Source organism: Esox lucius, chromosome 19 (assembly GCF_011004845.1).
Source record: "Esox lucius isolate fEsoLuc1 chromosome 19, fEsoLuc1.pri, whole genome shotgun sequence".
NCBI classification, from domain to species: Eukaryota; Metazoa; Chordata; class Actinopteri; order Esociformes; family Esocidae; genus Esox; species Esox lucius.
Window position 1 is genome coordinate 38,955,157 of NC_047587.1, and position 27,344 is coordinate 38,982,500.

Below are 27,344 nucleotides of genomic sequence, written 5' to 3' on the forward strand. Positions count from 1 at the left end.
GTTGCTGTTGAGATAATCTAACTACAAGGCACATGCCCTTTATTGAAGTGCAGTTAAAGATACCTGCAGACATGTAACCATTGCAACCTGAACATGACCTGTGAAATACAATTATCATTGACATTTTCAGTTGTTCTAGCTAAGATGCCTCCATAGTAGATTGCTCAACTGTGTTTTAACAGTATATGGATAACATAACAAAAGTGCTGCCTTTCCTGGACTTTTAAGCTTTAAAGTATCACTTATCACATCCCAAAGTTTCTGCAGATCACTTAAGGCACATAATCTGTTTATGGTGTTAGTTGGCATTTGCTAGTTCCACCTCTGGGCAGCCATGCTTTAATCAGTTATCTGAATTTCAATGTGGGCTTGTTTACTCTGCATTGTCCTGTACACAAAATGAAGCTAAAGATAACTCCCCTTCCTCAGTCACCCATAGACATAGACATTATTTTGGTAGCAACACAGGCTGTTGTTTCAGCTGTTCTCCAGCATGGCAGTCTTTTAATTTAACTCTGCTGTCAGTGTATCATATCAAATCCCAAGTGCTAAAGTATGGAACCAAAGAAACCAATCCTGTGTCACTGCTTATGGATTGAATGGTACATCTATGAAGTTCCTCAGTCAAAACTGATTCACAACACCTTGACAGCTAGAACATGTTTGGAAAGCATGATGGGTACAGCCCATCCAGGTGTCTCATTGTTCTTCAGTGCCACTACCTGACTGTAAACACACGTTAATAATAAACAAGAAAAGGTTCCCATAAAATAATTAACAGTGAAGTGCCCTACTGATAACAAATCATAGGTGGGAAGTTATTTCCTTTGCTTTTAAAATGCCTACTTTCAGCACCCTAGAGTAGTCCTGTTTGTGGAGAGGTATTTGTTCACCTGAACAGTCATCTAGCTGTTACCCTGAAGAAATCAGTACATTCAAGGGTTTTCAGAGGTGCTTAGTCTTAACATTAATGTGACGTTGCCAGATGAGTGACCAAGTTAAACTGACAAAAAACTAATAGACTTGGGCTAATATACTATATTTTAGAGGCTGAAAATAGTTTTTTGCGCTAAAATCACACAACTGAGGGCATCAAGCCAAGGACCGGTTCCTCAGCACTGTTTGGTAGTAGGGTGTGCTCACCTGTGGGCAAGAGAAAAGCTTTTTACACATCCACTAAATGTTTCACACAATACACCAGGGCCAATGCTTTAAACACAAACAAATGTGTTTTACAAAATGTTTTATTTGTTTCTCAAATCAAGGGGGCATATAAAAACTGGTTATTTGACACTAGTTCTTTGCAAAACAACTTTATTTCCCAGAATTTATGGCAGACATTGGCAGTTAAAGAAATCACTCTGATCTACCAACTAGACCATTGATTTACAAATGCACCCATTCAGTATCATCTGCTATTGTGAGTTTAAGAAAAAAAGCATGCTAATCCAAAATAACAACATTGATATTAGAAGAGCAATCAATAAACAGGGGTATATCATAACAAAATTATCAGTCATTGCAGAGCAGCATTTTTCTAAGTGTGTGGGAAATGTGTTGCCTTACATATAAAAGTATAACTTTTATTTGATAGTTCGTTTCCACAGTAACCAATCAATTTATACTTTCTCTGTGTCCCCCTCATAAAAAAGGTACAAAGTAACACGTAGGCTGTGTATTGGCCTGTGGCTTACAAAACAATGTAAAAGAAAACATTTGAATAAACCTGTAGAATCCTCAGGGTTCTAACTAACCCAGTTATGGTTTACATCCCCAAATTCCATAAATTGATTCTTGCATGTGTTACTCTTACTACAATTAAATCTGAACAAAGTGATGCTATTTGACCTAAACATCCTTAGGAACGGGCTTGAGTGTGTGGGATGAAATTTACCAAACTAGTAAATGTTCAGAAATCTTAGGACATCTGATACATGTGTACATTCATACAGAAATGTCTATACTGACCTCTGGTGAAGGCTCTTTCAAAAAGGCTATTATATTTGGCTTTAAAAATGCCTCCTTTTAACAATCTGAATGTACTGTTTACATGTAAGGTTTGGTCGCCACACTAAGTTCCACACCTTGCCAAAGGTAAGAAAACAAATGCCAAACTCAAAAGGATTCCCTTAAAATGACAGTAGCATGGCTGTGCCGTTCAACCGTCACTGCACACAAAGCTAATATTTGCACAATAGAATGGACAGGAATTGCCAAGCAAGTGTGTACTCCATTGGGTTTTGGATTTGCTTTTAGCGGTCAAAACATAGATTTTAAATCTCTCTTACTGTGCATATCCATAAGTCAGAGTCCTGTGTATATAGCCTATACATGGTTCTGCTCTTGGGGACTAAATCATGATCACCTGTTTTCTCATTGTCTAGGAGCTTTTACTCAACCAGAATGGCCAACAGTACCTTAGTATCTAGTATATGAATTTGAAGGCACCACTACCTATTGTCTTGGAAAGTAACATACTGTGTACTTTTTCAACATAGAAAACTGGAAAGTGCTCATTTCAATGAGTTCTTCATGCATCAACTGCATGTTAAATGAAAACCACAACAGGAACACTACGCTGAAACGATTATTTGGGGGCTGACGTATGAACATTGGGTTTCTCCAGATCCTTTGCTGTCCATCCACAACACGGATCTGCTATAACTTTTTTAAAACGGGCAGATCCATTAAAATGAACAACGCCATATTTTCTGGGTGGAGCCAGGTGACAAAAACTCAAGAGGTGCGTTTCAGTGTTAAAAACCCGATTAGCAAGACACATGATGTTGTCCACACCTACGACACCCAGACCAAAAGACGAGCAGTACTTTTTACCGGTGACCAATGCAGCGCCAACGTCTTCCATTCCTTCCAGACTTACAGCAAGCTCACGGGTGTCGGAGGTGTCTACGTGCAGCACAGTGGTTGAACCCATCCTGTCAAAAACAGGCTTTCAGGAGCTCAATCTAATTCTACTGAAAACTATGCCTGTCGAAACATTTCTTTGGCTCAATCCCAAATAGACTTCCACCCCCATCAACTCAATTTCAAAAGATAGTATCAATGTAAAAATAACTCAATCTAGCTTTTTGGAAGTTTTTTACAAGTACATGTGCATCAGGCTTCTATCCATTTGGAATTGGGCATCATATTTAAGAAGGCCCCTTTGAAAGCCCCAGGGAATCTGCTTAGTAGTGTCATAGATTTTGCGTGACTGGAGTTTTGTGACAGGAGAGCACCCCCTGTTGTAAACGATTAACAAATGCTGATGTTAAAAAAAAAAAAAAAAAAAGATTTCTCCTAGTGCAACATCCTTATATAAAACAAAAGAACAATGACTGTCTCTCCTGAAGTGGAAACTAATGGAATCATTCAAGTGACCTATGAAGATTTGTATTTGTTGCATACGCAATGGGTACAGACAGTCAGCCCTTATTACACATCCGTACCCATCACAGAAGAGCTAACGTTTTTTTTGTTAAGAAAATATATGTGGAAGGTTAAATGAAAATATACAATTATTATTACAACAATTAGAATGAAGAGCTATAGGTTTAAGGTGATAAAAAAAACTTGATTGTATCAGATTTTTCCCTTTGCAGCACACTCTCTGGTTCCTTTCTTGGTTAACAGGCGAGAGGTAAAGTGTATAAAAAAAGGCAGCCTTTTCCTCCTCTTTCGATTGGCCGGCAGGCTCCATCACGCAATAGCCTTCGCTTCTGGCAAGAAGGCCTCCCAGTACTTTATTAGCTAAAAAGAGAAGACAAGTTTAAGAACATTGCCAGCCCTGTTCCAAAAACTATTCAGATATCATTAGAAAAAGCCTTCTTACACCAAAAACCTCACAACCTAGATAAAGCTCATCTGACAAGTCTGTACTAACCAGGGGCCATATTCAAAATGTATCAGAGGAGTAGGTTTTTCCCCAACAGACCAGCTAACTCTAAGGATTCTGATGTAACAGAAAAAATAATTTCCATTTCAAAGTAGAGCTTTTTAATGTACCATGAATCAGCTTCTTTTTTTGTTTTTTTAAATAAGTTGTTTTCCAAAGTGAGCTGGCTAGCTTGTTGAAACAACTTTATTGTACAACCATCAGATGTTCTGACAAAGGCTCTTTGCCTGTATCATCTCATTCTATGGATGTTTACAGCAGCAGTCCCAATCCGGTCTTTCCCTCCACGGAATAACTGGTCTTTGACTATTCAAATCAGCTCTGAAAAATACATAATGTGACAACCTGTCACAATTGGTCAAATCAGATTAGAGGGAGAAGATAGGAAATGGGTTGACTGTGTCAACCTGGCCATTATATACAAAAGGCAACATGTATTTCAGGTCAACAGCCATGTTCTGGAACATATTAGGTGTGTTCAAACTGCAACTAGTGTGAAATGGGGTCAAGAACAAAACAATAGAACATATTGTCCAATCACAAAACCTGCCCTTTCACTTAATTTACATACACTCTTGACGCACACCGTTACTAACGGCTACACTGTATTGCTGTTTCAGTCCGTTCACCCTGCAAACCTTTCCTGCTAAATCTTAGTGAAGTAGTTATTGCAGCTGGCTTTGGATGTAAATCCAGCAAATATGGCTAAAGAATGATAAATTATAAAGTTTTTCTCTTTCCTTGCGTAGTTTGAACAAAGTTGTCAAAGCAGATACCGACAGGGTGGGTATCTTGATCAACCGATGTCATGAAGCTGTTAACTGAATCATGGTAGCATAACATTGATGGTATGTCAGTGATGTACTCTAACATTATTCGCATGCCAGAGAAAATTTAACATTTGTAGCACAGAATGTAAAATGGTAGTGTCACTGTCTGTTAGCCCAGGGCTTAGGAATACAAGTGTGAATCCTTAGCCTAGGGTTAAACCTTAGGCCAGGGTTAACAAACTCATGTGAACACGGGGCCAGTCTAAGCTAACACAGGGCCAGTCTAAGCTAACACGGGGCCAGTCTAAGCTAACACGGGGCCAGTCTAAGCTAACACGGGGCCAGTCTAAGCTAACACGGGGCCAGTCTAAGCTAACACGGGGCCAGTCTAAGCTAACACGGGGCCAGTCTAAGCTAACACGGGGCCAGTCTAAGCTAACACGGGGCCAGTCTAAGCTAACACGGGGCCAGTCTAAGCTAACACGGGGCCAGTCTAAGCTAACACGGGGCCAGTCTTAGCCTGGGGCTAAGATAGCCCAGGGCTTAGAAGAATGTGTGAAAAAGCCTATTGTGAATACAGACCAGGGTCCAAAACTCTACCTGTTGCTGTGACTGCAGCAGAGACTCCAGGTATTTGATGATTTGCTTTTTGAAATCTCTGGCCTTCTCTTTCTGTTAGACAAAACCACAGTTAGTGCATTGACATTGACAAATTTCCCACACACTTATAAAAATGTTGCTCTGCAGTGACTGAATTTTGTTATGATGACATACCCCTGTTTACTGATCGCTCTTCTAATATCAAAGTGGTTATTTTGGATTAACAGTGCTTTTCATGCTCCCCATTTATGTCACCCAATAGCACTCACTCCCCAAAAAAGACGTCGTACCTCGAACCTGAGCACCTCCTTGCGGACAGTAGAGGAGACTCTGTCAAAATCTTTCTCGTACTGTGTAACCTTTGCCTCCCACTAGAATGAAGAGAAAGTAGGAACTGTTGAGTTGGTATGTAATCAAGGCACATCTACTTCCCTTAAGATCCACATTTGGTTTGTATGCTAATAAGCGTTAAACCACAGTCAATCCACATAGTCATCAATGTTGAAAAACAATTAGTGGCAAAATGAACCATCCACCAGTTTAAATCCTTGTAAAACTGCAATGGCATAACTCTTAAAGGGGAGAGTCTTTGAAAGTAAGAATAATGGTCTGCATTTACTGGCATTAGTCCAACGGTTTAGCTTTGACATTTCAGGTGAATTGTATTTCTACTTGAAACTTGGGACATAACTTCTTGACAGTAAGCTTGGCTTGTGTTCATTCAGGCATGCAACCAAAAAAGCTTTACAACAGAAACAGACGCTACTGAAGCAGTACATTCATTGGGGTGGACAGGTGGATGCTGGACATTAAGGAAGGGTGCAGTTTGGTACCTCAGTGATCTCATCCTTAGCCTGCTGTAGCTTGTCAGGCTTGTTGGCCCACAGCAGCTTGGCCTCAGTCTCCCTCTTCTTCTGCAGCATGTTCTGAGCGTCCTGCCAGCGCTGCCACGTCTTCATCCGCTGGTCAAACGACGCCTGACAACAGAAACGAGAAAATTGGTTTTAGAAGCCCTCACATGTTTTTTTTGGGGGGTCAAAGCAGGATTCCATTAGTCAAATTCCAGTAGGACCTGAATGTCCCAAAAAAACTCTGACATAAGTGTTTGCAACCAAAGCCTGACTTGGACCAACGAATCCCTTTCTGTTCTCCTGTAGAGGTCTGAACTGTAAAGCTACTTTGATGTATTGCCTAAGCCTGTCTGAGAACTTTACACTCAAGTCAAATGGCTTCCACCTTCACGGTCCTTCATTACCCGCCTCACACTGAAAATGCATTAGCGCAGAGCAACCCCACACGCAAGTAATTTCAGAAAACGGAGGGAACCATGAATGGCGCTGGCGGGGGTTTAACAGCTCGCAGGGTTTCAGAAGAAGCCAGTGTTAAGCCGCCGTGACTCTCGTAGTACCCGGACGGATCCCAGCAGGCGGATGTAGTCCGCGAGCAGCTCGGCCAGGCAGAACGAGTCGCTGGCAGCCTGGTCCTGGTGCAGCTGCTCCATCTTGTCCTCCACCTCGGCCAGCTGGGACAGGGCTCGGGACAGGGCCGTGTTGTCCTCGGAGCTGCCCAGCATGGCCACGCTCTTGGCAAAGCCCGCCGTGTTCACCGACAACTCTGGGGGAGACAAGGACAGGGAAGTTGAGCTTGCGCTGCTCCAAGCACATTATGCGTGTGTGTCTGTGCACTCGCTTGCAAACGTGTGCGGTTGTTCAGACAGGGAACATACAGCAAGAAGCCAAATATCCATTAGGGGCAAAGTTGTGCATTTTGCAATATACAAATGACTAAGGATACACACTGCAAAAGCAGAAGCTGCTCCTTCTGGGGTCCACATGAGCAGTAACAAAACAATAACGACACAGCCTCACGAAAAGGACACTCACAATACTACAAAACTCAAAGAAAAACAGTGTGTGACGTGGATTAAGGGTCTGTCCATATGTGGGTTGTGCCCAATTTTCATTTCACGATGCAAAAGATATCGCTATCCCAACCTAGCGTACCTTTCCTGTGTCCGACCAGAGATTCCACCATGATGTGGAGCTTTCTCAGCTGTTGGTCCTCGGCCTCCACCTCCAGCAGTTTGTCCTCGAACCACTGGCAACACATCAAGACAAAGGCAACCGCAAGGCATTAGAGCCACAATGGGCGTATTAATTGCGAGAGATGAGATGACGGTGGGTGCGTTAGTTTCCGAAATGTATTGAGGAAACAAGACAAAAAAAATACAAAAACAGCACCAAGACAAAGTAAAGCTTTTGTTTTGTTCTGGTGTTTTTGGCAGGACACAATGGGAAAAGTAATACAAATCTCAATGTGACGCTCCTGGTTCAATAAAATGTAAACATGAGATCCCAAGTGTGTGTCTGGGTGGTCAGCGGAGGTAGCCTCACCACGTCTGACTCATTCATCTTAATGGTCATCTTGCTGACAGCATCTGTTGCCCTGTTGATCATCTTCAGAAAGCCTGCTCCGCTCAGAGCCTGGGTGCTGTGAGCCCTGGGCATCTGACACACACACACACACACACATCAGGGGAGCATTCTTTAGCCCATGCTACAGCAGGCTGCAGCAAATGGGAAATAAGGATTTCAAGTTCAGGACAAACAGTTTTTTGAGTTTTAGAGAATTCATGTAATTTCCTGTCTGTTTTTACAGGTGCATTTAATAAAACCATTTAAAACAGACACATGCTGAGCTCACATCGTCTCTCTCCAGGAACTCTCGGACATCAGGGTCTTGAAGCAGCGATGGGTGACACACCACTCTCTGCAGATACCTGTTGGGCGACAGAGACAAAACACTTCAACAGTAACACCGGAAACATTTAACCCCTACGTTTTTTCAACCTACCAGCTCATTTCAGTGAGTCCCTAGCCACCATAGAAATGTCAAACTGACCTTACCCAAACAAATTCCGGAGTTTATAAACTCGCTAGCCCCTACCCATGTGCTGCTAGTACAATAAATGTCAAGGGGGAAAGCCCATGGCATACCTCTCCAAAGCAGCCCTCCTCTTCTCCACAAACTCAGCCGAAGAGTTGTCTTCTTTTCCAACCTTGACTTTGGTCATGCCTGTTGGAAACAGGATTAGAAAATTTGTGGATAAACACATTGGCTACCTGTCTGCCATCAATCTGCTATAGCATCTGACCAGGAACCAAAGATTGGTAGATGGAAGCCCTGAGCCTGGAAAAATAAGGTTGTGGTGTCTTTGAGCAAAGAAGTTGACCATAAATTCTCCATAGGCTTCAAATAAGGAGGGGGTTGGATAAAAGACAGACGTAACATTTCAGCTGGGCTTTGTGTTCCATTTAATGACTAGGTGAGTTCAACCTCTACTACATGGAAGGCCCAAACTACATTACGTATCGCACTTGAGCCCTTTGTTAAGTCCTGTGATTACTGTTATGGCTTAGGTATTAGCGGAAAATACATGGTTCCCATTGAGTAACTGAAATAATATGCAGCCCTCAGTGAACATCTAAGAGTATACAATTATACATGAACTACAGCTTACCCATAATGCTCTTCTCGGGAGGCGGGGGCACAATGTAGCCGCTTTGCGCGTGTTTGTCCAAGAGCTTCTCATAGAGGCCTAAGAAGTCACTGAAACGCCGGCGCACTGTGAACATCTTACTGCGAAACATTGGCAGTGTGGTCTGAAAGGTATGGGTTAAAGATCACACAAAGTCTGGAGAAGGCATTTCAATACATTTTCTGACTGAGCGCAGCAATATTACCTGTGTGGAAACTTTGTAGGCCATGTAGGCATTCATGCCGTCCCCTGTGGAATGAAAGACATTAACTGGTTTAGTTAAATCCCCTTCACATTTCTGCTCCCTCTAATCTGTATTGCTGATTTTGCTCAGATTCTCAGATTCTCATATTAAATTAAATATTCAAAAACAATTTTTCATTATACAAGAAACAAGTGCCTTCAAGAAAGTATTCAGATCTTTTCACTTTATCCACATTTTATTATAGTCTTAATTTGTTACAAGTATTTGCTTTGCCATCAATCTACACACAATATCTCATAATGACAAATTATACTTTTTAGAATTATTTAAAATAAAAAAACGAAATTTCAAAGTACATAACTATTTGTCATGACACTTGACCTCAGATACACCATGTGTCATTTCATCACCTTTTAGATGTTTCTAGAACTGGATTGTCCACATGGCAAATTCAGTTGATTGGACATGATTTAGAAATACACTTTACATAAGGTCCCATACTTCAAAGTGCATGTCAGACCAAAAACCAAGCAATAAAGTCCAAGGAACTCTCTGTAGACCTCTGACAAATAATTGTGTTGAGGCAAAGATCAAAGGAAGGTTATACTTTTCTTTTTACTAAAGCATCGCAAGTTCCCAGGAGCAGAGGGCTCCATCAGTGGGAAATATACGTTTGGAACCACCAAGACTTCCTATAGCTGGCTATCCTGCTAAACTAAGTAACCGGGCAAAAAGGGCATTGGTCAGGGAAGTGAACAAGAACCCATTGGACACTAACAGAGCTTCTCAGCAGAAAAATCTCAGCAGAGATGGGAGAACCTACCAACAGAAAAATTCTCTGCAGCACTCCACCAATCAGGCATTTATGGTAGAGTGGCTAGATGGATGCCAGTCCTGAATAAAAGGCATATGACATGCTGCCTGAAGGACTGCAGGAGAGCATGTCGAAAAAGATTCTCTAGTCTGATGAAACAATATATAAAACGATTAGGCCTGAATGTCAAGTGCTATGTCTAGTGAAAACAAGGTACTGCTCATCACGTGGCGAAGACCATCCCTTTGGAGAAGCAAGGTGGTGGGAGCATCATGCTATGGGGATTCTTCACAGCAGCAGGGACGGGTAGACTGGACAGAATTAAGAAAATGATAAATGGTAATAAAAAAAAAATACAAAGGTCCATCAAGGAAACTTCATCTGGAGCTCAGACTGGAGTGAAGATTAATCTTCCTGCACAACAACTCTGATTTGTCATTATGGGGTATTGTGTGTCGATTGATTGCAAACAAAAGTAATAAATTCTGAATTAATTCATGACACAAAATGAGGAGAAAGAGAGACTTAAGTCTTTACCACAAACTACTCAAATAGACAATCGTTTATGATGACTTTTTAAAGGAAGTTTGGAAGGGGGTGCTAGACAGATGTATTTTATTGCTGGCCCCGCCATTCACTCTCACTGCACAGAATGGAAGGAGGGGAACCAGGAAATGAGAAACAGCTAGCATCAAATGAAAGAGGAAGTTGTGGATTATCCTTGTTATGACAACACTTATGCAGGGTTCATGTCAAACTGTGTAAATCAGGGGTCTGCACCCGGAGTCCCAACCTACTATTGATCCTACCATTTCTACTGATCTGCGTGCCAGTTAGGGTTTTCCTATGCACATGTCTAACTGCCTGCCTGGCTGGCTAAACCAAACAGAAAGGGTCAAAAAGCTCCATTCCAACAGACACGCATATGCATTGGTGTAAAAGCTCACAAGGCAACCTACGATATCCTGAATCCAGCTCAGACTTTAAGACTTTAGTTATTTTAACCATTGTTTTCATATACAGTATCTCACAAAAGTGAGTACACCCCTCACATTTTGTAAATATCTGAGTATATCTTTAGATGTGACAACACTGAAGAAATGACAGTTTGCTACAATGTAAATTAGTGAGTGTACAGCTTGTATAAGTGTAAATTTGCTGTCCCCTCAAAATAACTCAACACACAGCCATTAATGTCCAAACCGCTGGCAACAAAAGTGAGTACACCCCTAAGTGAAAATGTACAAATTCAGCCCAATAAGCCATTTCCCTCACCGGTGTCATGTGACTCGTTAGTGTTACAAGGTCTCAGGTGTGAATGGGGAGCAGGTGTGTTAAATCCCTCATACTGGTCACTGGAAATTCAACATGGCACCTCATGACAAGGATCTGAAAAAAAGAATGATTGCTCTACATTAAGATGGCCTAGGCTATAAGAAGATTGCCAAGACCCTGGAACTGAGCTGCAGCATGGTGGCCAAGACCATAGAGCAGTTTAACAGGACAGGTTCTACTCAGAACAGGCCTCGCCATAGTCGACCAAAGAAGCTGAGTGCACACGCTCAGCGTCATATCCAGAGGTTGTCTTTGGGAAATAGACGTATGAGTGCTGCCAGCATTGCTGCAGAGGTTGAAGGGGTGGGGGGTCAGCCTGTCAGTGCTCAGACCATACGGTTCAAACTGCATCAAATTGGTCTGCATGGCTGTTGTCCCAGAAGGGAGCTTCTAAAGATGATGCAGAAGAAAGCCCACAAACAGTTTGATGAAGACAATCAGACTAAGGACATGGATTACTGGATCCATGTCCTGTGGTCTGATGAGAATCTATTTGGTTCAGATGGTGTCAAGCGTGTGTGGCGGCAACCAGGTGAGGAGTACAAAGACAAGCGTGTCTTGATGACTGTCAAGCATGGTGGTGGGAGTGTCATGGTCTGGGGCTGCATGACTGCATGATCTCCTCCCTTCAGAGACTGGGCTGCAGGGCAGTATTCCAACATGATAACGACCCCAAAGACACCTCCAAGACGACCACTGCCTTGCTAAAGAAGCTGAGGATAAAGGTGAAGGACTGGCCAAGCATGTCTCCAGACTTAAACCCTATTGAGAATCTGTGGGGCATCCTCAAACAGAAGGTGGAGGAGCGCAAGGTCTCCAACATCCACTAGCTCCTTGATGTTGTCATGACTCCAGTGGCAACCTGTGAATCTCTGGTGAACTCCATGCCCATGAGGGTTAAGGCAGTGCTGGGAAATGATGGTGGCCACACAAAATATTGACACTTTGGGCCCAATTTGGCTATTTTCACTTAGGGGTGTACTCACTTTTGTTTTCTACACTAATATCCTTTTGCCTTAGATCTTAATAAAATAATGAAAGAAGGCTTGCCAGCAGCCAGCATTGTGAAAGTCTAAGTGCAGTTTAGTTTCAAATTTAGAAGGGAGCAGAACCAATTGCAGTAACATCATAACAGCTCATCTGAATCAAGATTAAAATGTTGTAGGAACTTTGTGAAAACCAATGCAATTTCATGCATGGTTTCCAGTTTAGAACTGGTGAAAATAAACCAGAAAAGGAACCTACCAAGCCTAGTTCACCCAGCCCACAATTAAAAGTGATAAATGTTTATGCCCTCACAGGATTTGAACACAGGCCCTTAACACAAGTGGCTAAGTCTTTAACGACTACACCACGGTGCAATACATTTGTTGAATGTCGGTACAGCATCTCAACATTAGATCATTTACTCATGCATTCACATCACACCAAGTTTGAATATTTCACTAGACACCATTAAGTACTGTGTTAAACTAACGTTTCTTATTAGGTTCACCTCCACCACAAATCTATGACCTGTATGGCTTTTGCCACTGGCCATTTAAACAGTTTATTAGCCAGTAATAGGCTTATTAGTATTTAACTTACTACTTGGAATAGTCATAGGATTTGAGCAATTTCTAGCGAGTCTAGCGAACTTAACACAGCCAAGGCTTTTTCATGGCACAAAAACATTTGTTTTTCCTTCATTCATGAATGACATTGATACAATAACTATCAATTTACGTGACGATAACTGACTTTTTCATCAAGTGGAAAGACAAGAGAATCGTGGAAACCCCTACTCTTTTAGTGTTTCCACAATAAGTGTTTTTTATCTAGCCTATATTACCCCAAAACCATGCACGGATGTGTACTTCAAAAATCCACCAGAAATAGTTGCAATATAAACAGTTTTATTTTAGGCTTACTATAACATAGCTAGTGAAGGTTGTAGCCAGCAAAGTTTTTGTATATCCTGACCCAAAAAGCATGCACGGATGCATATTTCGAAAGTCCACCAGAAATAGTCACAATAGAACAGTGTACGGTTTTATTTTAGGCTTACTATAATGGAGCTACTGAAGGTTGTAGCCACCAAGTTTTTAGCTATCCGGAACAAATCCTAATGCATAATTTGCTCTGACTGTAACAAGATTTGAACGCAGGACATATTGGTTGCAGGTCTGCATCTCTAACCACTACGCTAATTAACAAGGGGCAGTCAGTCAGTCAGTAAGAGACATTCGCTCTTCTTAGCTGGCTCCGCTTACACGGTCCGGCAAAAATAAAAAACAATTATTTAAATTAATTTGACAACTTAAGCAATTAAAATTAAATGTATATTTTTTCATGTTTTTAAGAATGGCCTTAAGGGTGCCAAGACAAATTCCCTTGTGTGCTAGTCTTGGCATGGATACTGTAAGTTGCTGACATCTGGTGTAAACCATTAAATGTGAAAAATTAAAAAAGATAACATGGTGAAACTCACCAACTTTTTCTGGGTTGGTTATTGAGATATTCAGCTCAAATTTGTCCCCACTCTCTTCTTCTTCCTCCAACTGCATATAGTATACAAAAAAGATATTTAACCATTCAGTGGTTACCATTCAAATAGTTTTTAGAAGCTAACAAACAAAACCACAAGACCCTATTAAGTGAAACCATGAATTACAACCAAAATATGCACATAAAAACAACAGTGCAAAATCAAGCATTTCAAGTGAAATCTCTCTAAATTGTACATCAGTATGCATGGTAGTGAACACAGGTGAATGAGCAGTCAGATTACCTCCTCCAGAGTTGGGGGTTGCGGTTTGGACACGCTCGCTGTAACCGAGGGAGCTGACGCAGTGGGCTTGGCTGCCTCTTTCCTTTTTCGATCGTTCCGAGGGCTGTCCAGAGAAAGCTCCACTGTGGCTTCTAAAAGAGGAGAGGAAAGAACAAAGCGAGTGGATGGCAAAACAAATTCTCACAAATGTATTTTAAGCGTTTGTATGATAGGAAAGTCAAAAGGCAGCAGGATTTGAACACGAGTAGATTGTGTGCTGGGGTCAGCGGTTTAAATTGCTACCCACAGGCCACTAAATTTGCTAACTAACATCAACTTTGCTTGGCGCAGTACTCTAACACCTACTGAGTTGTTATATCCCCACAACGGTTTACCACAGCAAACACATTCCAACACTTCTGATCTGACAGTAGATTGGCCGTGACTGCTATGCCGGCTCCTTATCATTTATGTTACTCTACATGCCCTTGGAGGCCAGAAATCCCAAGAGACATTTGTCCGGTGCATTTTTTTAAATGCTTCTGCACCGCCATGACACCAAACCTAAACAAGGTACTTTTCATATGGCGGGGGTGGGGTGGGGGGGTGTAAATGCAAAATAAATAAATTAAGATGTTTTTAGGCCTTAAGGTTCACATGAAATATAGAGGTATGCATTTTTCTTGACCTGATAGTGCAATTGAAATGAACAGACAGGCCAAACAAGTCAACCACTGGGGCTAGAATATTCTACAGGGTTGTTCCAATTTGAGACAAACCTTTCATGGTGGTTGTTGTCAGTGACTTTTCAGATCTGTAAGGAAATTGTTAATTTGACCTGCTTAACCCACCCCGACAATCAATTTAAAAAAGATAAATGCTTTGAAATTAAATAGGCTAATCATTGGGAAAGCTGTCCAGTCCAGTGAGACTGAAAATGTAACTCATCCCATTAGAGTGTTTGTACTGTTAGCAAGTGGGGAGACTGAGGGGAGAAATCTATTCAAAGGGATTGATTATGTTGCCTAACATTTTACTCTTCTGATCCAGTCAGGCGGGTGCCTCTGTGGATGTTGTAGGGGCCACATTTCTCACCTTTCACCCCAGGATGATACCATTCTGTCTCTTGACTTGTGAGCAAGGAGTCAGCAAAAATGCACTCCTGTTCGAGCTTTCCTCTTCCTTAGGAACAATGCTGAGACAGCAGTTTCCATATCAGCCCCAATGGGGCACAAACAAATGGACAGTTCTTGTCCATTTCACAGCTTGTTTCCAGACATAAAAATAACATTCCAAATTATTTATCTGTGGAAGCCTACCTGCAAATATGTCAGCTTCCTCATCGGAGTGGACTCCATTGGTCTTTGAGTTGATGGGTATGGTGCGTTTGACTGCACTAGGGACAGTAGTGACGGCCTCCTCACCAAAAATATCGGTGCCTTCCTCATTCTGGTTGTCATTCAGAGGGCCACGGACATGGCGAGCTTTGGCCACTGGTGCAAGCTCTCCTTTGAAGGAGTCATTATGAGGCTTCTTCAAAGTGTCACCCAGTGGTTCGCTGAAGAGGTCTTCGTCAGGTTCATCAAAGATGCTAGTTTGCGGCTGCTTAATGGTTTTGCTCGGTCGCGGTTCGGCAAATAGATCGCTAGGCTCGTCATCAAAGAGGTCCCTCGTTGGCTCCTTGGTTACGGCAGCAATTGGTGCTCTTGCGTCACGAACTGGAGCGTTGTTGATCATGTCAGCCAAAGGATCGATTATGTCAGGTTCGGGCTCCTTTACATTGTCACTTGACGGTTCACAGAGGATGTCCACCACTGAAGTACTAGATGGTTTACTAATACTGTCTTCCATTGGAGCAGTAGATGTCTTGCTTGCTGGTTCCGTTAGGATGTCCATCACCGGAGCACTAGACAAGTTTCTTGGTAGTTCGCCAAAGACGTCCATCACCGGAGAACTGAATGCCTCACTTGGTGGTTCATTAAAGATGTCCATGACTGGAGCACCAGATGCTTTGCTGTGTGATTCTTCTTTCAGCTCATTCCCTGTTTTGTTATCCGTGTCAATTAATGGTTTACTGATGATATTACTCCCAGCAATGTCACTTGCTGCTTCTGTGACAACTTCTGGTGCTTTGGCAATGTCACCCGTTACCTCAATGACATTGTGTGTGGATCCAATTGTCATTTCAATGACTGGTTTCTCTATGAAATCCCATTGAACTTTAGGGGCACTGGCAGGCTCCATCAGGTGTTCACTGAAAAGGTCACTGGGCGGGTCACTCTGTGTTTTGGTTGGGATGTCACTTGCAGGCTTTGAAGCCATCTTGGTCTCCAACAAGTTGTCCTGGGAATTAAGAGCATTTTTCAAATAAGGCAAATAAGCAATTCTCAATTAATTCGTTATTTGACTAAGAGTCGAAGACAATTGAAACAAAAGAACTGCTTTATGTATTAAAATAAATATTCACCTGGTCTCAAGGAAGAGAAAACTACCCAAGAAATACAGTTTGGTCTATACAGAACCTCTTAACAAAACCCTTTTTGATTAAATTAAGGATGGAATGAAATCTAAAAAAGGTTTCTTCCAGGAACCGAAGATTTAATTAGGCCCTATTCAATCTAGCCTCTGAATTTGAAATGTTGGTCTATGAAAAACATCCTGGTAATGAGCATGAAGCCACATCTGAGACTCACATGACTGGAAGCTGAGCTTTAGCCTCCCTTCCTGAACATTTACAGCAACGGGAGGTTCACTGGGCATGTGCACACTCCAGTGTGTGACCAATACTCAAACCTGCCCTCCTACACCCACACTGACTCATTTAGCTGACAAAGCTTTTAGGTTTACAGACTAAGCAAACTGAGGGTTGTAGAAAGTTTGCACTAGAAATTAAATATAATATTTTTTGCAGAATTGTCAAAACGTACTCTTCTGTCAATGACAGGAAGTGAATCAACATCAGTTGTTAAGTTGATTCAGAAAGGGTGTAAAAAATGTAAAGTTACTTCTTTTCTTCTCTCTAATCTTGCACAGTAAATAAATAAAGGCTGTGTAGGAAAGCCTCGACTTCTTTCCTATGTACCAAACACGAACCAATTTTAGCTAGTTGGCCAACATTAGCTATCCGAGTCCGGTTTGTTATTTTACTTCGATGACTTTAGTCTTGAAAGCAACAATTGCATAAAATGACAGTTACCACCTAGCTATTTTACCACCTAGCTAGTCTGCCTGTCAAGCAGTGCTTAACTACTAGTGTTATAAAGTTAATTCCCATTAACATAACGTTGTAAGCCGGCAAGTTCGCATGCAAATGAGCAACTTCACCAGATGACAATGAGATGTCACGTGAAATATATGTCTCGCTATATATATAGTTAGCTAGCTTATTATTGGCTATTGTTTTCACTTGTCAACAACTAGTTTGTAATCTATTCAATCGTAACAGCCGAAACACACGTACCCTATGCATTTTGAACTGAGAATACTACTGTTCCGTGCAGTACTTCGCACCTATACATATCGAACAAGCTAGTAAGCTAACGTTAAAGTAAGCTTGTATAGCTGTATAGCTTGCTAGCTCCGTACCAATGTTTTTAACAGGCCCTAGATAGCAATGTTAGCTAGGTACTGTAGCTAGCTAACTATTTGGATACCAAGCCAGGGAGTCCCGAGGTTTTTCTTGATTAGTTCACTGTCAGAAATCATCAACAGGCAAATACTCACGGCGCCAAGAAAAATATCTCCCCCGTCATCACTGTCTTGGTCTCTAACTTCTTCTGGCTCTAGTTCCTGGTCCTCGGAATCGGGGAAGGGTGGGGGACTACGCTCTGAACTGGTCGCCATCTTCATTCAATGCAAACAGACAGCATCATAAAACTTTTGAGAAGGAGGAGGGAAAAAAGAACACAACTCCACCTACTTTGCAGCGTTTCCCAAACGAAGGGTAGTCGGGGTTTAAATTTGTTCGCCAGAAAAATTTGAGAAAAACGTTGCGAATAACGTTGGATTAACCAGGTGGGCATGTGGTTGTCGCCCCCCCAAATTATCTCACACTTTTTAAAATATCTACCCCATAACTGAGACAATACTCTTGAGTTTGGTTTCTGTTCCCTTCAAAATCCTTACAGAACAGATCGTGGATAGAACTAGACTATGATCAATTATAGTGAATTTTGTACACATAAAATCCCAATAGCTACACTTGATTAATTTCAAACCGTATTTGACATACTGATGTTAAAATACAATGATGGAAATATTATTAAAACAATCTGTGTAAATGTTATTTATTGATGTATGTAAACGAAAAATAAACAATCATCGTTTAATTAATCCTCACACATACATGGTCGTGAACGTTTGGTATACAAATACGTTAAAATCTTTTATTTTGAAGGGCAAACAATGTTTTTTTTTTGTCTTAGATCAAAACAGGAAGTAGGGAAACTTCAGTGGAATCTGTTCAGTCGGGTTCTGTTACACGTGAGGGTTGATAACTATATGGGTGTCTGGAAAACAGCAGATATAACAGGAAAGCCTAACTGACATGTAATCTATACCAAATAAAAGGTCGTTCGGCTGAAACGGCAAGTTAGCTATGTCTCGACTAATTCTGATAGATGCGCCCATAGATGATGCAGCACAAATTCCACTTCTCACAAGACACTTGGACCGAGATAGTCTCGACTCTGATGAAGGTGCGTGATCTACCCCCGCTAGACCCCTCTCCTGTTGCAAATTGCCCTACTTCGCATGTAGATTTGCACCTTAACGTTTGGTCAAAAACATTTTACATTGTAATAGTCAAACCTGTGTACAGTAGTCTCATACGAACATTTACAACTTATGTTACAGTAGTTACATGTAAATGTAACCCGCTAAGTAAATTAAGAACAATTTCTATGAACACTTTGAATAACTTCCTGGGGTGACCTTTAGGTTGAGTGGGACATTTAAGCTCATGGGTAGTGTACTCCGCCAATTTTGCAAGCCAGTCAAAACAATTCATATTTTATTGTTGCTGAATGTGTGCTGGACATAAAATAAAGGTTTTGATTGGTGTGACATCATCGTAATGCTGTTTGTTTCAAATAGCCTGCGCATTCAAACCTCGTGTTAAGCATGCTCACAAGTGAAAACGTGTTCTCAAATGATAAGGATTCAATTCTGTCAATTATCATGGAACAATATAACTTTTGGTCTTAAAATAAGCTCATAGTGATAGTGTTTTTTAACACTATGAAAATGTATGTAGACTGTTTTCAAGGTGTATACACTGTCCCAGGTAACCTGAGAGTAATAGATAAAGTGGGGAAGTTGTTTTCAGATAATCTGTGACAGTATTTAGCTAAAATACAACACAGTAAACTTTTGATCAATAATCATGCACAATAAATGATGATTTTGACATGATTGTGTAGAACATAAATATAATTGTAGTGGTAGGGTGCTCATAACACCTAAAATGACAGAAAAGATGGTGCCCACACAGAGAGGCAGAGAAAGGAAGGAGAGGCAAATGACAGAATAAACCAAGAAAAGAACAGAAGCCTACTGGCAGGAAAGAAAGGGTACTTCATCAATGGAGTGAGGATTGAATGAGAAGGCCTAGAGAGGAGTATCAAGAGCAAATGGGAACAGGGCAGACTCCTAAGCATAGATTTTTGGCGAAGGCATGGAACATCTCAAAATCCACACTCTAAAGGCGTGCTGAGGGACTGGTGAAAGGCACTCACCATGCCTCAGGTAGAGATAGAGTGGATATAAAAGTCTACACACCCCTGTGAAAATGCCAAGTTTTTGTGAACTTTTCCCATTTTTAATTCAATTGAAAAACAAAATGAAATCTTCAAAGGTGGAAAAATAAAAACCTTACAATATCCTGGTTGCATAAGTGTGCACACCCTCTTATAACTGGGAATGTGGCTGTGTTAACCAATCACATTCATACTCATGTTAAATAGATAAAGTCATTACACACCTGTCATCATTTAAAGTGACTCTGATTAATCACAAATAAAGTTCAGCTGTTCTAGTAGGATTTTCCAGACATTTTCTTAGTTGCATTTTAGAGCAAACGCCAGAGAGCTTCCAATGCATAAGAGGGATCTCATTGTTGAAAGATATTAGTCAGGAGAAGGGTACAAAATAATTTCCAAAGCATTAGATATACCATGGAACACAGTGAAGACAGTCATCATCAAGTGGAGAAAATATGGCACAACAGAGACATTACCAAGAACTGGACGTCCCTCCAAAATTGATGAAAAGACAAGAAGAAAACTGGTCAGGGAGGCTTCCAAGAGGCCTACAGCAACATTTAAGGAACTGCAGAAATGTCTGGCAAGTACTGGCTGTGTGCTACATGTCACCACAATCTCCCGTATTCTTCATATGAATGGGCTATGGGGTAGGGTGGCAAGACAGAAACCTTTTCTTACAAGGAAAAACATCTAAGCCCGGCTGAAGTTTGCAAAAACAAACATCAAGTCCCCCAAAAGCACATGGGAAAATGTGTTATGGTCTGATGAAACCAAGTTTGAAATCTTTTGGCCATAATTCCAAAAGGTATGTTTGGCGCAAAAACAACACTGCACATCACCCAAAGAACACCATACCCAAAGTGAAGCATGGTGGTGGCAGCATCATGCTTTGGGGCTGTTTTTCTTCAGCTGGAACCGGTGTCTCAGGGTGGAGGGAATTATGAACAGATCCAAATACCAGGCAATTTTGGCACAAAACCTTCAGGCATCCGTTAGAAAGATTAAGAGGAAGTTCAAGTTTCAGCACAACAACGACCCAAAGCACACATTTAAATCCACAAAAGCATGGATTCACCAGAAGAAGATTAACGTTTTGGAATGGCCCAGCCAGAGCCCAGACCTGAATCCAATTGAACATCTGTTTGGTGATCTGAAGAGGGCTGTGCACAGGAGATGTCCTCGCAATCTGACAGATTTGGAGCGCTTTTGCCACGTCAAGATGTGCCATGCTTATAGACACCTACCCAAAAAGACTGAGTGCTGTAATAAAATCAAAAGGTGCTTCAACAAAGTATTAGTTTAAGGGTGTGCACACTTATGCAACCAGATTATTGTGAGTTTTTAATTTTGAATTTTCCCCCCTTAAAGATTTCAGTTTGTTTTTCAATTTAATTGTTCATGTTATTGGTCACATTAAAGGTGGAAAAAGTTCTGACATGATTTATCTTAGTCTCATTCTTTTACATCACAAGAACCTGGCATTTTAACAGGGGTGTATACAACTGCACGAGTATGCTAAAGGGAAATACACAGAACACACATATAATGTAAAAATATGAATAACATTTTTATCAGGGTGGGTTATTAGACATTTTATTGATTGAAATGCCTTATAAAAAGGTGTTCTTTATTTTCTTTCAGGTGAAGTTCTTTTTGAGAGAGCTGGACATAATACACATGATGTTCAGAGAAATACACACAAATATTTCAGTTACGAGGAAGCTGTGGATGAAGCAGGTAGATTACAGCTATTTTGTTACCCAATGGGTTTATTTCAGCAATCTCCACTGGACAATATGCTGTATCGTGGCTAAGGGCTGTATGTCTTTTAGGTTTTGGTTTTTTCCATGGGATCCTGTTGGTGGTGTGTGGATGGGCCAATGCCAGCGATGCCGTGGAGATTCTGTGTGTTTCGTTTCTGCTACCCACGGCCCGCTGTGACCTCAATCTCAGCTCCTCAGACATGGGATTTCTGACGGCAAGCATTTTCCTCGGTAAAGACTTGCCTGTATATGGGTAGATAGTTCCTACACTGCTGCCCGTATGTGTTGTGATTTTCACATTATAATCCAGGGCATTACATTTGATCTGAAACAGTGACTAAACTGTGAATTATACATAGCCTCCCCCTCCAGTTTTAGTGGACAAATTAACAATCTCAAATTGAGATATTTAGTACTTGGTTGCAAATTCCTTGCATTAGATGAGTGCCTGAAGTCAAATGTTTTCCCTGGTGACGCTCATTGAGTTTTGTTATAGCAGAGCAGACAGAATGTTTCCGTCTCTCTAGAATTCATCCTAATGCTCCCGTTAGCAGTTATGTCATCAGTGAAGGTGAGTCAGTTCCAATGGCAGCCATACGTGCCCAAAACATAACACTCCCTCCACCTCATTTCACAGATACGTTGGTATGCAAGTTCCCTTTTTTTCATCAATCTGATACATGTTAATAGTTCTCTTATCTGGCCACAATACCTTTTTTTCCAGAACTCTGCTGGGCCTTTTTGGTTATTTTTCAGGCCATCTAGTTTTTGAGGCTTACTAGTGATTTTGCACTTTGGTGTCCAGCCTCTACACTGCGTGCACAATTATTAGGCAAATCGTATTCCTCAGGATTTATTTTATTGTTGAACAAACACAATGCTCTCAGTCATTGAACCTCAAACCTGAATTTTTAACAAAGGAAAAGTGAGTTTTGATCTTTTTCAGGGGATGACACAAGAGTGCAGAATTATTAAGCAACAATTGGTGTGCAGAATTATTAGGCAACTAATTAATTTTTTTTACCTGAGGTCATGAAGCTGCCTAATAATTACGCACACCTTGATATAAGGTGTTATTCACTGTTGCCACACCCTCCCTCATTACACAAATACATATCACCTGAAAATAGAAATAATAATACCATTAGAATACTCACTTGCCCAATAATTGTGCACGCAGTGTAGTTCAGTTGGTTTGAATGGTAGTGGCCGAGTTCCTACCTCCTGGAAAGTGTTTCTGATCAGTTTTTTTCCTTCATTATGGTGAGCTTTCTTTGATCATCCAAGTAGAGGTCTTCCTTGGTCTACCTGGTTATTTGCCATAGGGGAGCCAACCAGTAGTTTTGTTCTTTTTTTACCAAGCAGTTGATTTTGGCATGTCTAATTGGCTATGCCTCGATTTATTACATTGAAGCCTCTTTGGTCCTTCTGTTGTCAGCCACCAGCAACAGACTCCAAATGCAAAGCTTAGAATCAAGATAAAACATTGACAGATCTCCAGTCCATGAACTGATGATGAATACACACACGCACACACACCTGCCCAATAAGAGACAGTTTTGAATCAAACTGTCCAAATACCTTCGGTACTCTAGAATGGGGGGACTATGTACAAAACATGCTGTAATTTCTAGATGGTTCATCTGAAAAAGTTGAAAATACTCTCAAATTTAAAATGACAGTCTGTACTTTAAACTATCGTCATTGTATCCTTTCAAATCCAAAGTCCTGGAGTACAGAGCCAAAACAACAAATGGACTGCACTGTCTATGTGAAATACATTTTTCGATCATAACATTTTACTTGCAAATTTAAACTGTACTGTTATTAGTGTGTTAAGGATCAAGTTCATCAGTCACAAGTTAAAAACCTTTTATACCATGTTTGAGCTTTGTGTATAGCAACATTGTGTGTAATAATTTTGTGCTTAAAATCCTTTGCTAATTGAGGCCTTCTGACTTCGGTGCTCTCTTTTGCTTTTTATTCCAATAGGAATGATGGTGGGTGGGTATTTATGGGGTTACCTGGCTGACCAGAGGGGGCGCCAAAAGGTCTTGGTTATTTCACTCACTGTAAATGGAGTGTTTGGGGCCCTGGCCAGCTTCGCCCCCTGGTTCTGGCTCTTCCTGATACTACGGTTCATTAGTGGCATAGGGTAAGAAATTGTATACACTCACCTCTCATTGCAAGTAATTAGAATGGGGTCCGATTGTAGTAGAAGCACGCACGTGCATACAAACACAGACACACACAGAAATGTACGGTGGAGAGTTTCACAAGCCTTTTTACTTTCATTAAGGAATTTTGAAGGCATTCTCCTATGTTTCAATTTAACAAGATAGATGCCAGTATTAAGATCCTTCAAGCTCTTGCTTGAGGCAAGTGCTTGGCATGTTACCATCTGTTGGTGAGAGTTAGGGGACAAACTTGTAAGTATCAAAACAGAGTCCTCATGGAAATACCTAGACTTTGGTAAGTTGTTAACAGTATTGACATCTACTCAGTAGTGACATTTATTATTGACATTCTAATATAGTTTTTTTTCCTGTTGTATGTGCTGTTGCAGCATGTTTTAGAATCCGGCTCTTACAGCAAAAACACTCTCTTCTATATTTTCACTGGCAATAAAAGCATACAACATATGAAAGGGTTTTTGAACACCAAAAAACGTTTCCGTTTCTCTTTTCCAGGGTGGGAGGTTCTATCCCGGTGATCTTCTCCTACTTTTCAGAATTTCAGCCCCGCCTGAAGAGAGGGGCAATGATTAGTGCTCTAGCTACCTTTTGGATGGCAGGAAACATTCTAGCAGCAGGTGCGTAGGGGACACCTTTACCAGACATTTGCATCTTTCACATTCCGATAATGCTGTTCCTCATACAGTATCTCACAAAAGTGAGTACACCCCTCACATTTTTGTAAATATATGAGTGTATCTTTTCATGTGACAACACTGAAGAAATGAAACTTTGCTACAATGTAAAGTGGTGAGTGTACAGCTTGTATAACAGTGTTAATTTGCTTTCCCCTCAAAATAACAATGTATACATTGTAGCAAAGTGTAATTTCTTCAGTGTTGTCATATGTAAAGATATACTCAAATATTTACAAAAATGTGAGGGGTGTACTCACTTTTGTGAGATACTGTATATAATGCTTGAGTGAGGGGGGAGATTTTTACTTTTGCATGTGTAAGTTTCTCTGGCAATGCCTGTCAAAAGCACACATCCCTCAAACTCAACTCTGGACCTTGAAGCCGGTTCACCAGGTGGGTGCAAATAATGATGAGCTATAACTGTGGTCATGGGAAGATGTTTTGATCTGGGGGTGCTGATGATGGTTGAACGCGAAACGTGTACAACATATCTGGAACGGACAGACGACACATTGGCCGTAGTGATGCGTGTCTGAACACCGTACACATGAATCAATAACAGTCTAAGGGTGAAAGGGAGAGTGCTGACGCTTTGATGGGGGTCTGCAGCACCCCGAGAACCCCTTCTTCCCGCGGCTACCGGTAATACAGAAAATCAGCAGGCTGAACCTCGTTGGGTAAGAGTTGAACAACCCTGGCATAGACCAGAAAAAAAAGATTCCAATGCGTGTCAGTGTCTGTTTGTGCATTGACAGTCATTCCCGAGATGAAGACAAACTGGCAATGCATACAAAAATAGCCTAGCTGCTGATGCAAACGATTAAATAAAAGTCACCCTATATCATGTAAATGAACATTGGTATGCATCTGGGTGTACGTTTGCCTACAGGCCTGGCATGGCTGGTCATTCCCCAGACCTGGCTCCACTTTGGTTTAGGTGGACTGGACTTCCAGAGTTGGAGAGTGTTTGTGGTGCTCTGCTCGGTTCCCAGCCTGACATCAGCACTCATCTTCAAGCTGGCCATGCCTGAAAGCCCTCGGTTCCTTATGGAGGTACTCCAGATAATGGACCCAAAAAGGCCAGATTTGTATGGTATTTTACTGACCAAAAGTACTAACGCCTCATTCAATAATTTGAATGGTTTACTGAGTTAGATTTTTATGTAAGGAAAAATAGACATTGCGTTTATATTTATACTTCCTGAATAAACCAATAGGAAAATGTATGGTAAAAAGAAATCACAAGCACTCAGCTCTTTATTTAAAGCATTATTTTTTACATTTACAAATGTGTCTCATCATGCTATTCAGTTTTTTGTTGTTTTTTCTTTCTTGACCAGGCTGGCCTTGAGACAGAAGCTCTACTCGTCTTCAGGAGGATGTTTGCATTTAACAACAGAGGCAGTCTCAAGACTTTTCCAGTATGTACTGTAGCATGTTTAATATCAATAGAAGCAATGGTGGGAAGCAGGTTTTTTTCTTTTGTAATGGCCAAAGCACCATTAAGATACATTAAACACAATATGGAGTTTATTTCAGGGGATTTTGAGGGGAAAAACATTTTCTAAATACACTCACACTACTATTAGAAATTATTGTTATTTATTTACATTAATTTAAAAGAAGACTTCAGCCAACACAATTTGTATTTAAAAAGCGCAATGAAAAAATCAAGGTAATTTTAGAGTTTTTAAAGAAACTTACCAATAACTTCTATTAAATAAGCTGTTAATCCTTAGGATGATGAAGAAGAGTTATATTAGCAATATTCTTTGTAAATGTTTGCTTTCCAAGTTTCTATATTTTCTTTTACAAATATTCAAAACACTAATCAGCAAGGACAAAAGATGATAAATATGGTTTTAAGTTAAGGGCTACCTAGTAAGGGAGTCTAAAGTCCAACTAACTTTGCTACGGTCTCACACCAGTCAGCTAAAGTTAATTGCTAAATAATTTGTCTAGCTTTTTCCTCCTTGTGAATACACGAGGACCACACATATACCCATACCCTTAAACCAAATTGTGTTTCAATTTAGTCATTGCCACTAGCATTTTGTAGTAAACTACATTTTAAAACGAGGCTAGATCAGGAAGTGTAACTGCCCTTGATGAACTGCACACTGTATTAACATACACACCAGAGGTGATCCTCTTAACCTTACAGATTAAGGCTCCATATTGTGTTTTCACTTAATGTCATGTTAGATATGATGTTGTGTGGGCATTGCTCTATGCATCCCCCTCGTCTTGCCACTGAAGCTAGGTTTAGTCCTGGTCAAATCCAAATGCCCAACAGCAGAGAGGGGACTTCCCAGCCCATGATGCCATCGTCAAGAGTGGATGTTAGACTGATGTCTCATGGCATTAATGCTTACAGTAGGGCCATTAAACCCAGTGTTCATGTGAAATTCACAATCTGCCCCTCTTACCGTTATGGCCACCTCATCATCCCCAGCTTCCAGTTGGATCATTCATCTCCTCTCCCAGTTAGTAAAAAAATACAACTAAATGGTAAAGTAGTATAGGTACGAACTGTAAGCAATCAATAATGTATGTAAGTTGCTCTGGATGAGTGTGTCAGCAAAATTACTTCAATGTATCGTTTCTAGGTGCGTAGGCTAATCGTTTCTTCTGAGAAGACTGAGAGGGAGACCAGGAGTAGTGGAACATGCACTCAGCGCCTTTTCAACCTCCTTAAACAGGTAACATCATGCTCTCACAAACAGGAGGCTGGCGAAATGCCAATTAATGCTCACTAATGTTGTTATTATTATTATTATTTGCACTTTGTTCTGTTGTTATCTATTTTTCATCAGCTCCATTTTATTTGTTTTTAGTTTTCACAGCGTTATTTTAGCAGGAACCTACAATTAAGAATTTTGTTGTGAAGTTTGCCTTGCCTGTGTAAACGACCCAAAAAAAGATCTGAAATGCCTCAAACAGGCACAGACCGGTAGTTAAAAAAATATAAAGACTGGGAAATTAGATATTTATGTGCCCAAGTTCCTGCCAAGACTAAAACTGTAATATAGTGTCTAAAT

The 27,344-nt window shown here is 40.8% G+C and overlaps 2 protein-coding genes across 3 annotated transcripts in view; one reads left to right on the forward strand and one right to left on the reverse strand.

Moving 5' to 3' along the window:
- Positions 1-1,228: 1,228 nt before the first annotated feature.
- On the reverse strand, positions 1,229-17,793 carry snx1a (sorting nexin 1a). The gene is made up of 15 exons (XM_010884291.3): positions 17,630-17,793; positions 15,226-16,249; positions 13,928-14,058; positions 13,628-13,697; positions 9,009-9,052; positions 8,786-8,927; positions 8,262-8,340; positions 7,969-8,044; positions 7,659-7,772; positions 7,269-7,362; positions 6,674-6,879; positions 6,099-6,242; positions 5,556-5,636; positions 5,266-5,337; positions 1,229-3,750 (listed from the first exon to the last, which is right to left on the reverse strand). The coding sequence occupies exons 1-15, from the start codon at positions 17,753-17,755 to the stop codon at positions 3,700-3,702; spliced, it is 2,454 nt and encodes an 817-aa protein (XP_010882593.2). The 5' UTR covers positions 17,756-17,793; the 3' UTR covers positions 1,229-3,699.
- Positions 17,794-18,339: 546 nt separating this feature from the next.
- Positions 18,340-27,344, forward strand: part of sv2 (synaptic vesicle glycoprotein 2) — a 21,977-nt gene continuing 12,972 nt past the window's right edge. For both annotated transcript variants that reach the window (XM_013139063.3, XM_020040630.2), the window contains exons 1-8: positions 18,340-18,603; positions 21,310-21,405; positions 21,501-21,662; positions 23,424-23,586; positions 24,122-24,243; positions 25,193-25,356; positions 25,644-25,724; positions 26,913-27,005. In XM_013139063.3, coding sequence (XP_012994517.1) covers positions 18,504-18,603; positions 21,310-21,405; positions 21,501-21,662; positions 23,424-23,586; positions 24,122-24,243; positions 25,193-25,356; positions 25,644-25,724; positions 26,913-27,005 — 981 coding nt within the window. In that variant the 5' untranslated portion in view covers positions 18,340-18,503. The remainder of the gene's footprint in view (positions 18,604-21,309; positions 21,406-21,500; positions 21,663-23,423; positions 23,587-24,121; positions 24,244-25,192; positions 25,357-25,643; positions 25,725-26,912; positions 27,006-27,344) is intronic.

What these genes read in the sequence shown, in the direction of transcription:
- snx1a (XM_010884291.3), bottom strand. Translation starts at nt 17,755, where the DNA reads ATGAAGATGGCGACCAGTTCAGAGCGTAGTCCCCCACCCTTCCCCGAT. An exon ending in AACCAACCCAGAAAAAGTTG is followed by an intron (nt 9,053 to 13,627) that starts GTGAGTTTCACC and finishes TTCATTCCACAG; the next exon opens with GGGACGGCATGAATGCCTAC. An exon ending in TCTGGTCGGACACAGGAAAG is followed by an intron (nt 6,880 to 7,268) that starts GTACGCTAGGTT and finishes TGTCTCCCCCAG; the next exon opens with AGTTGTCGGTGAACACGGCG.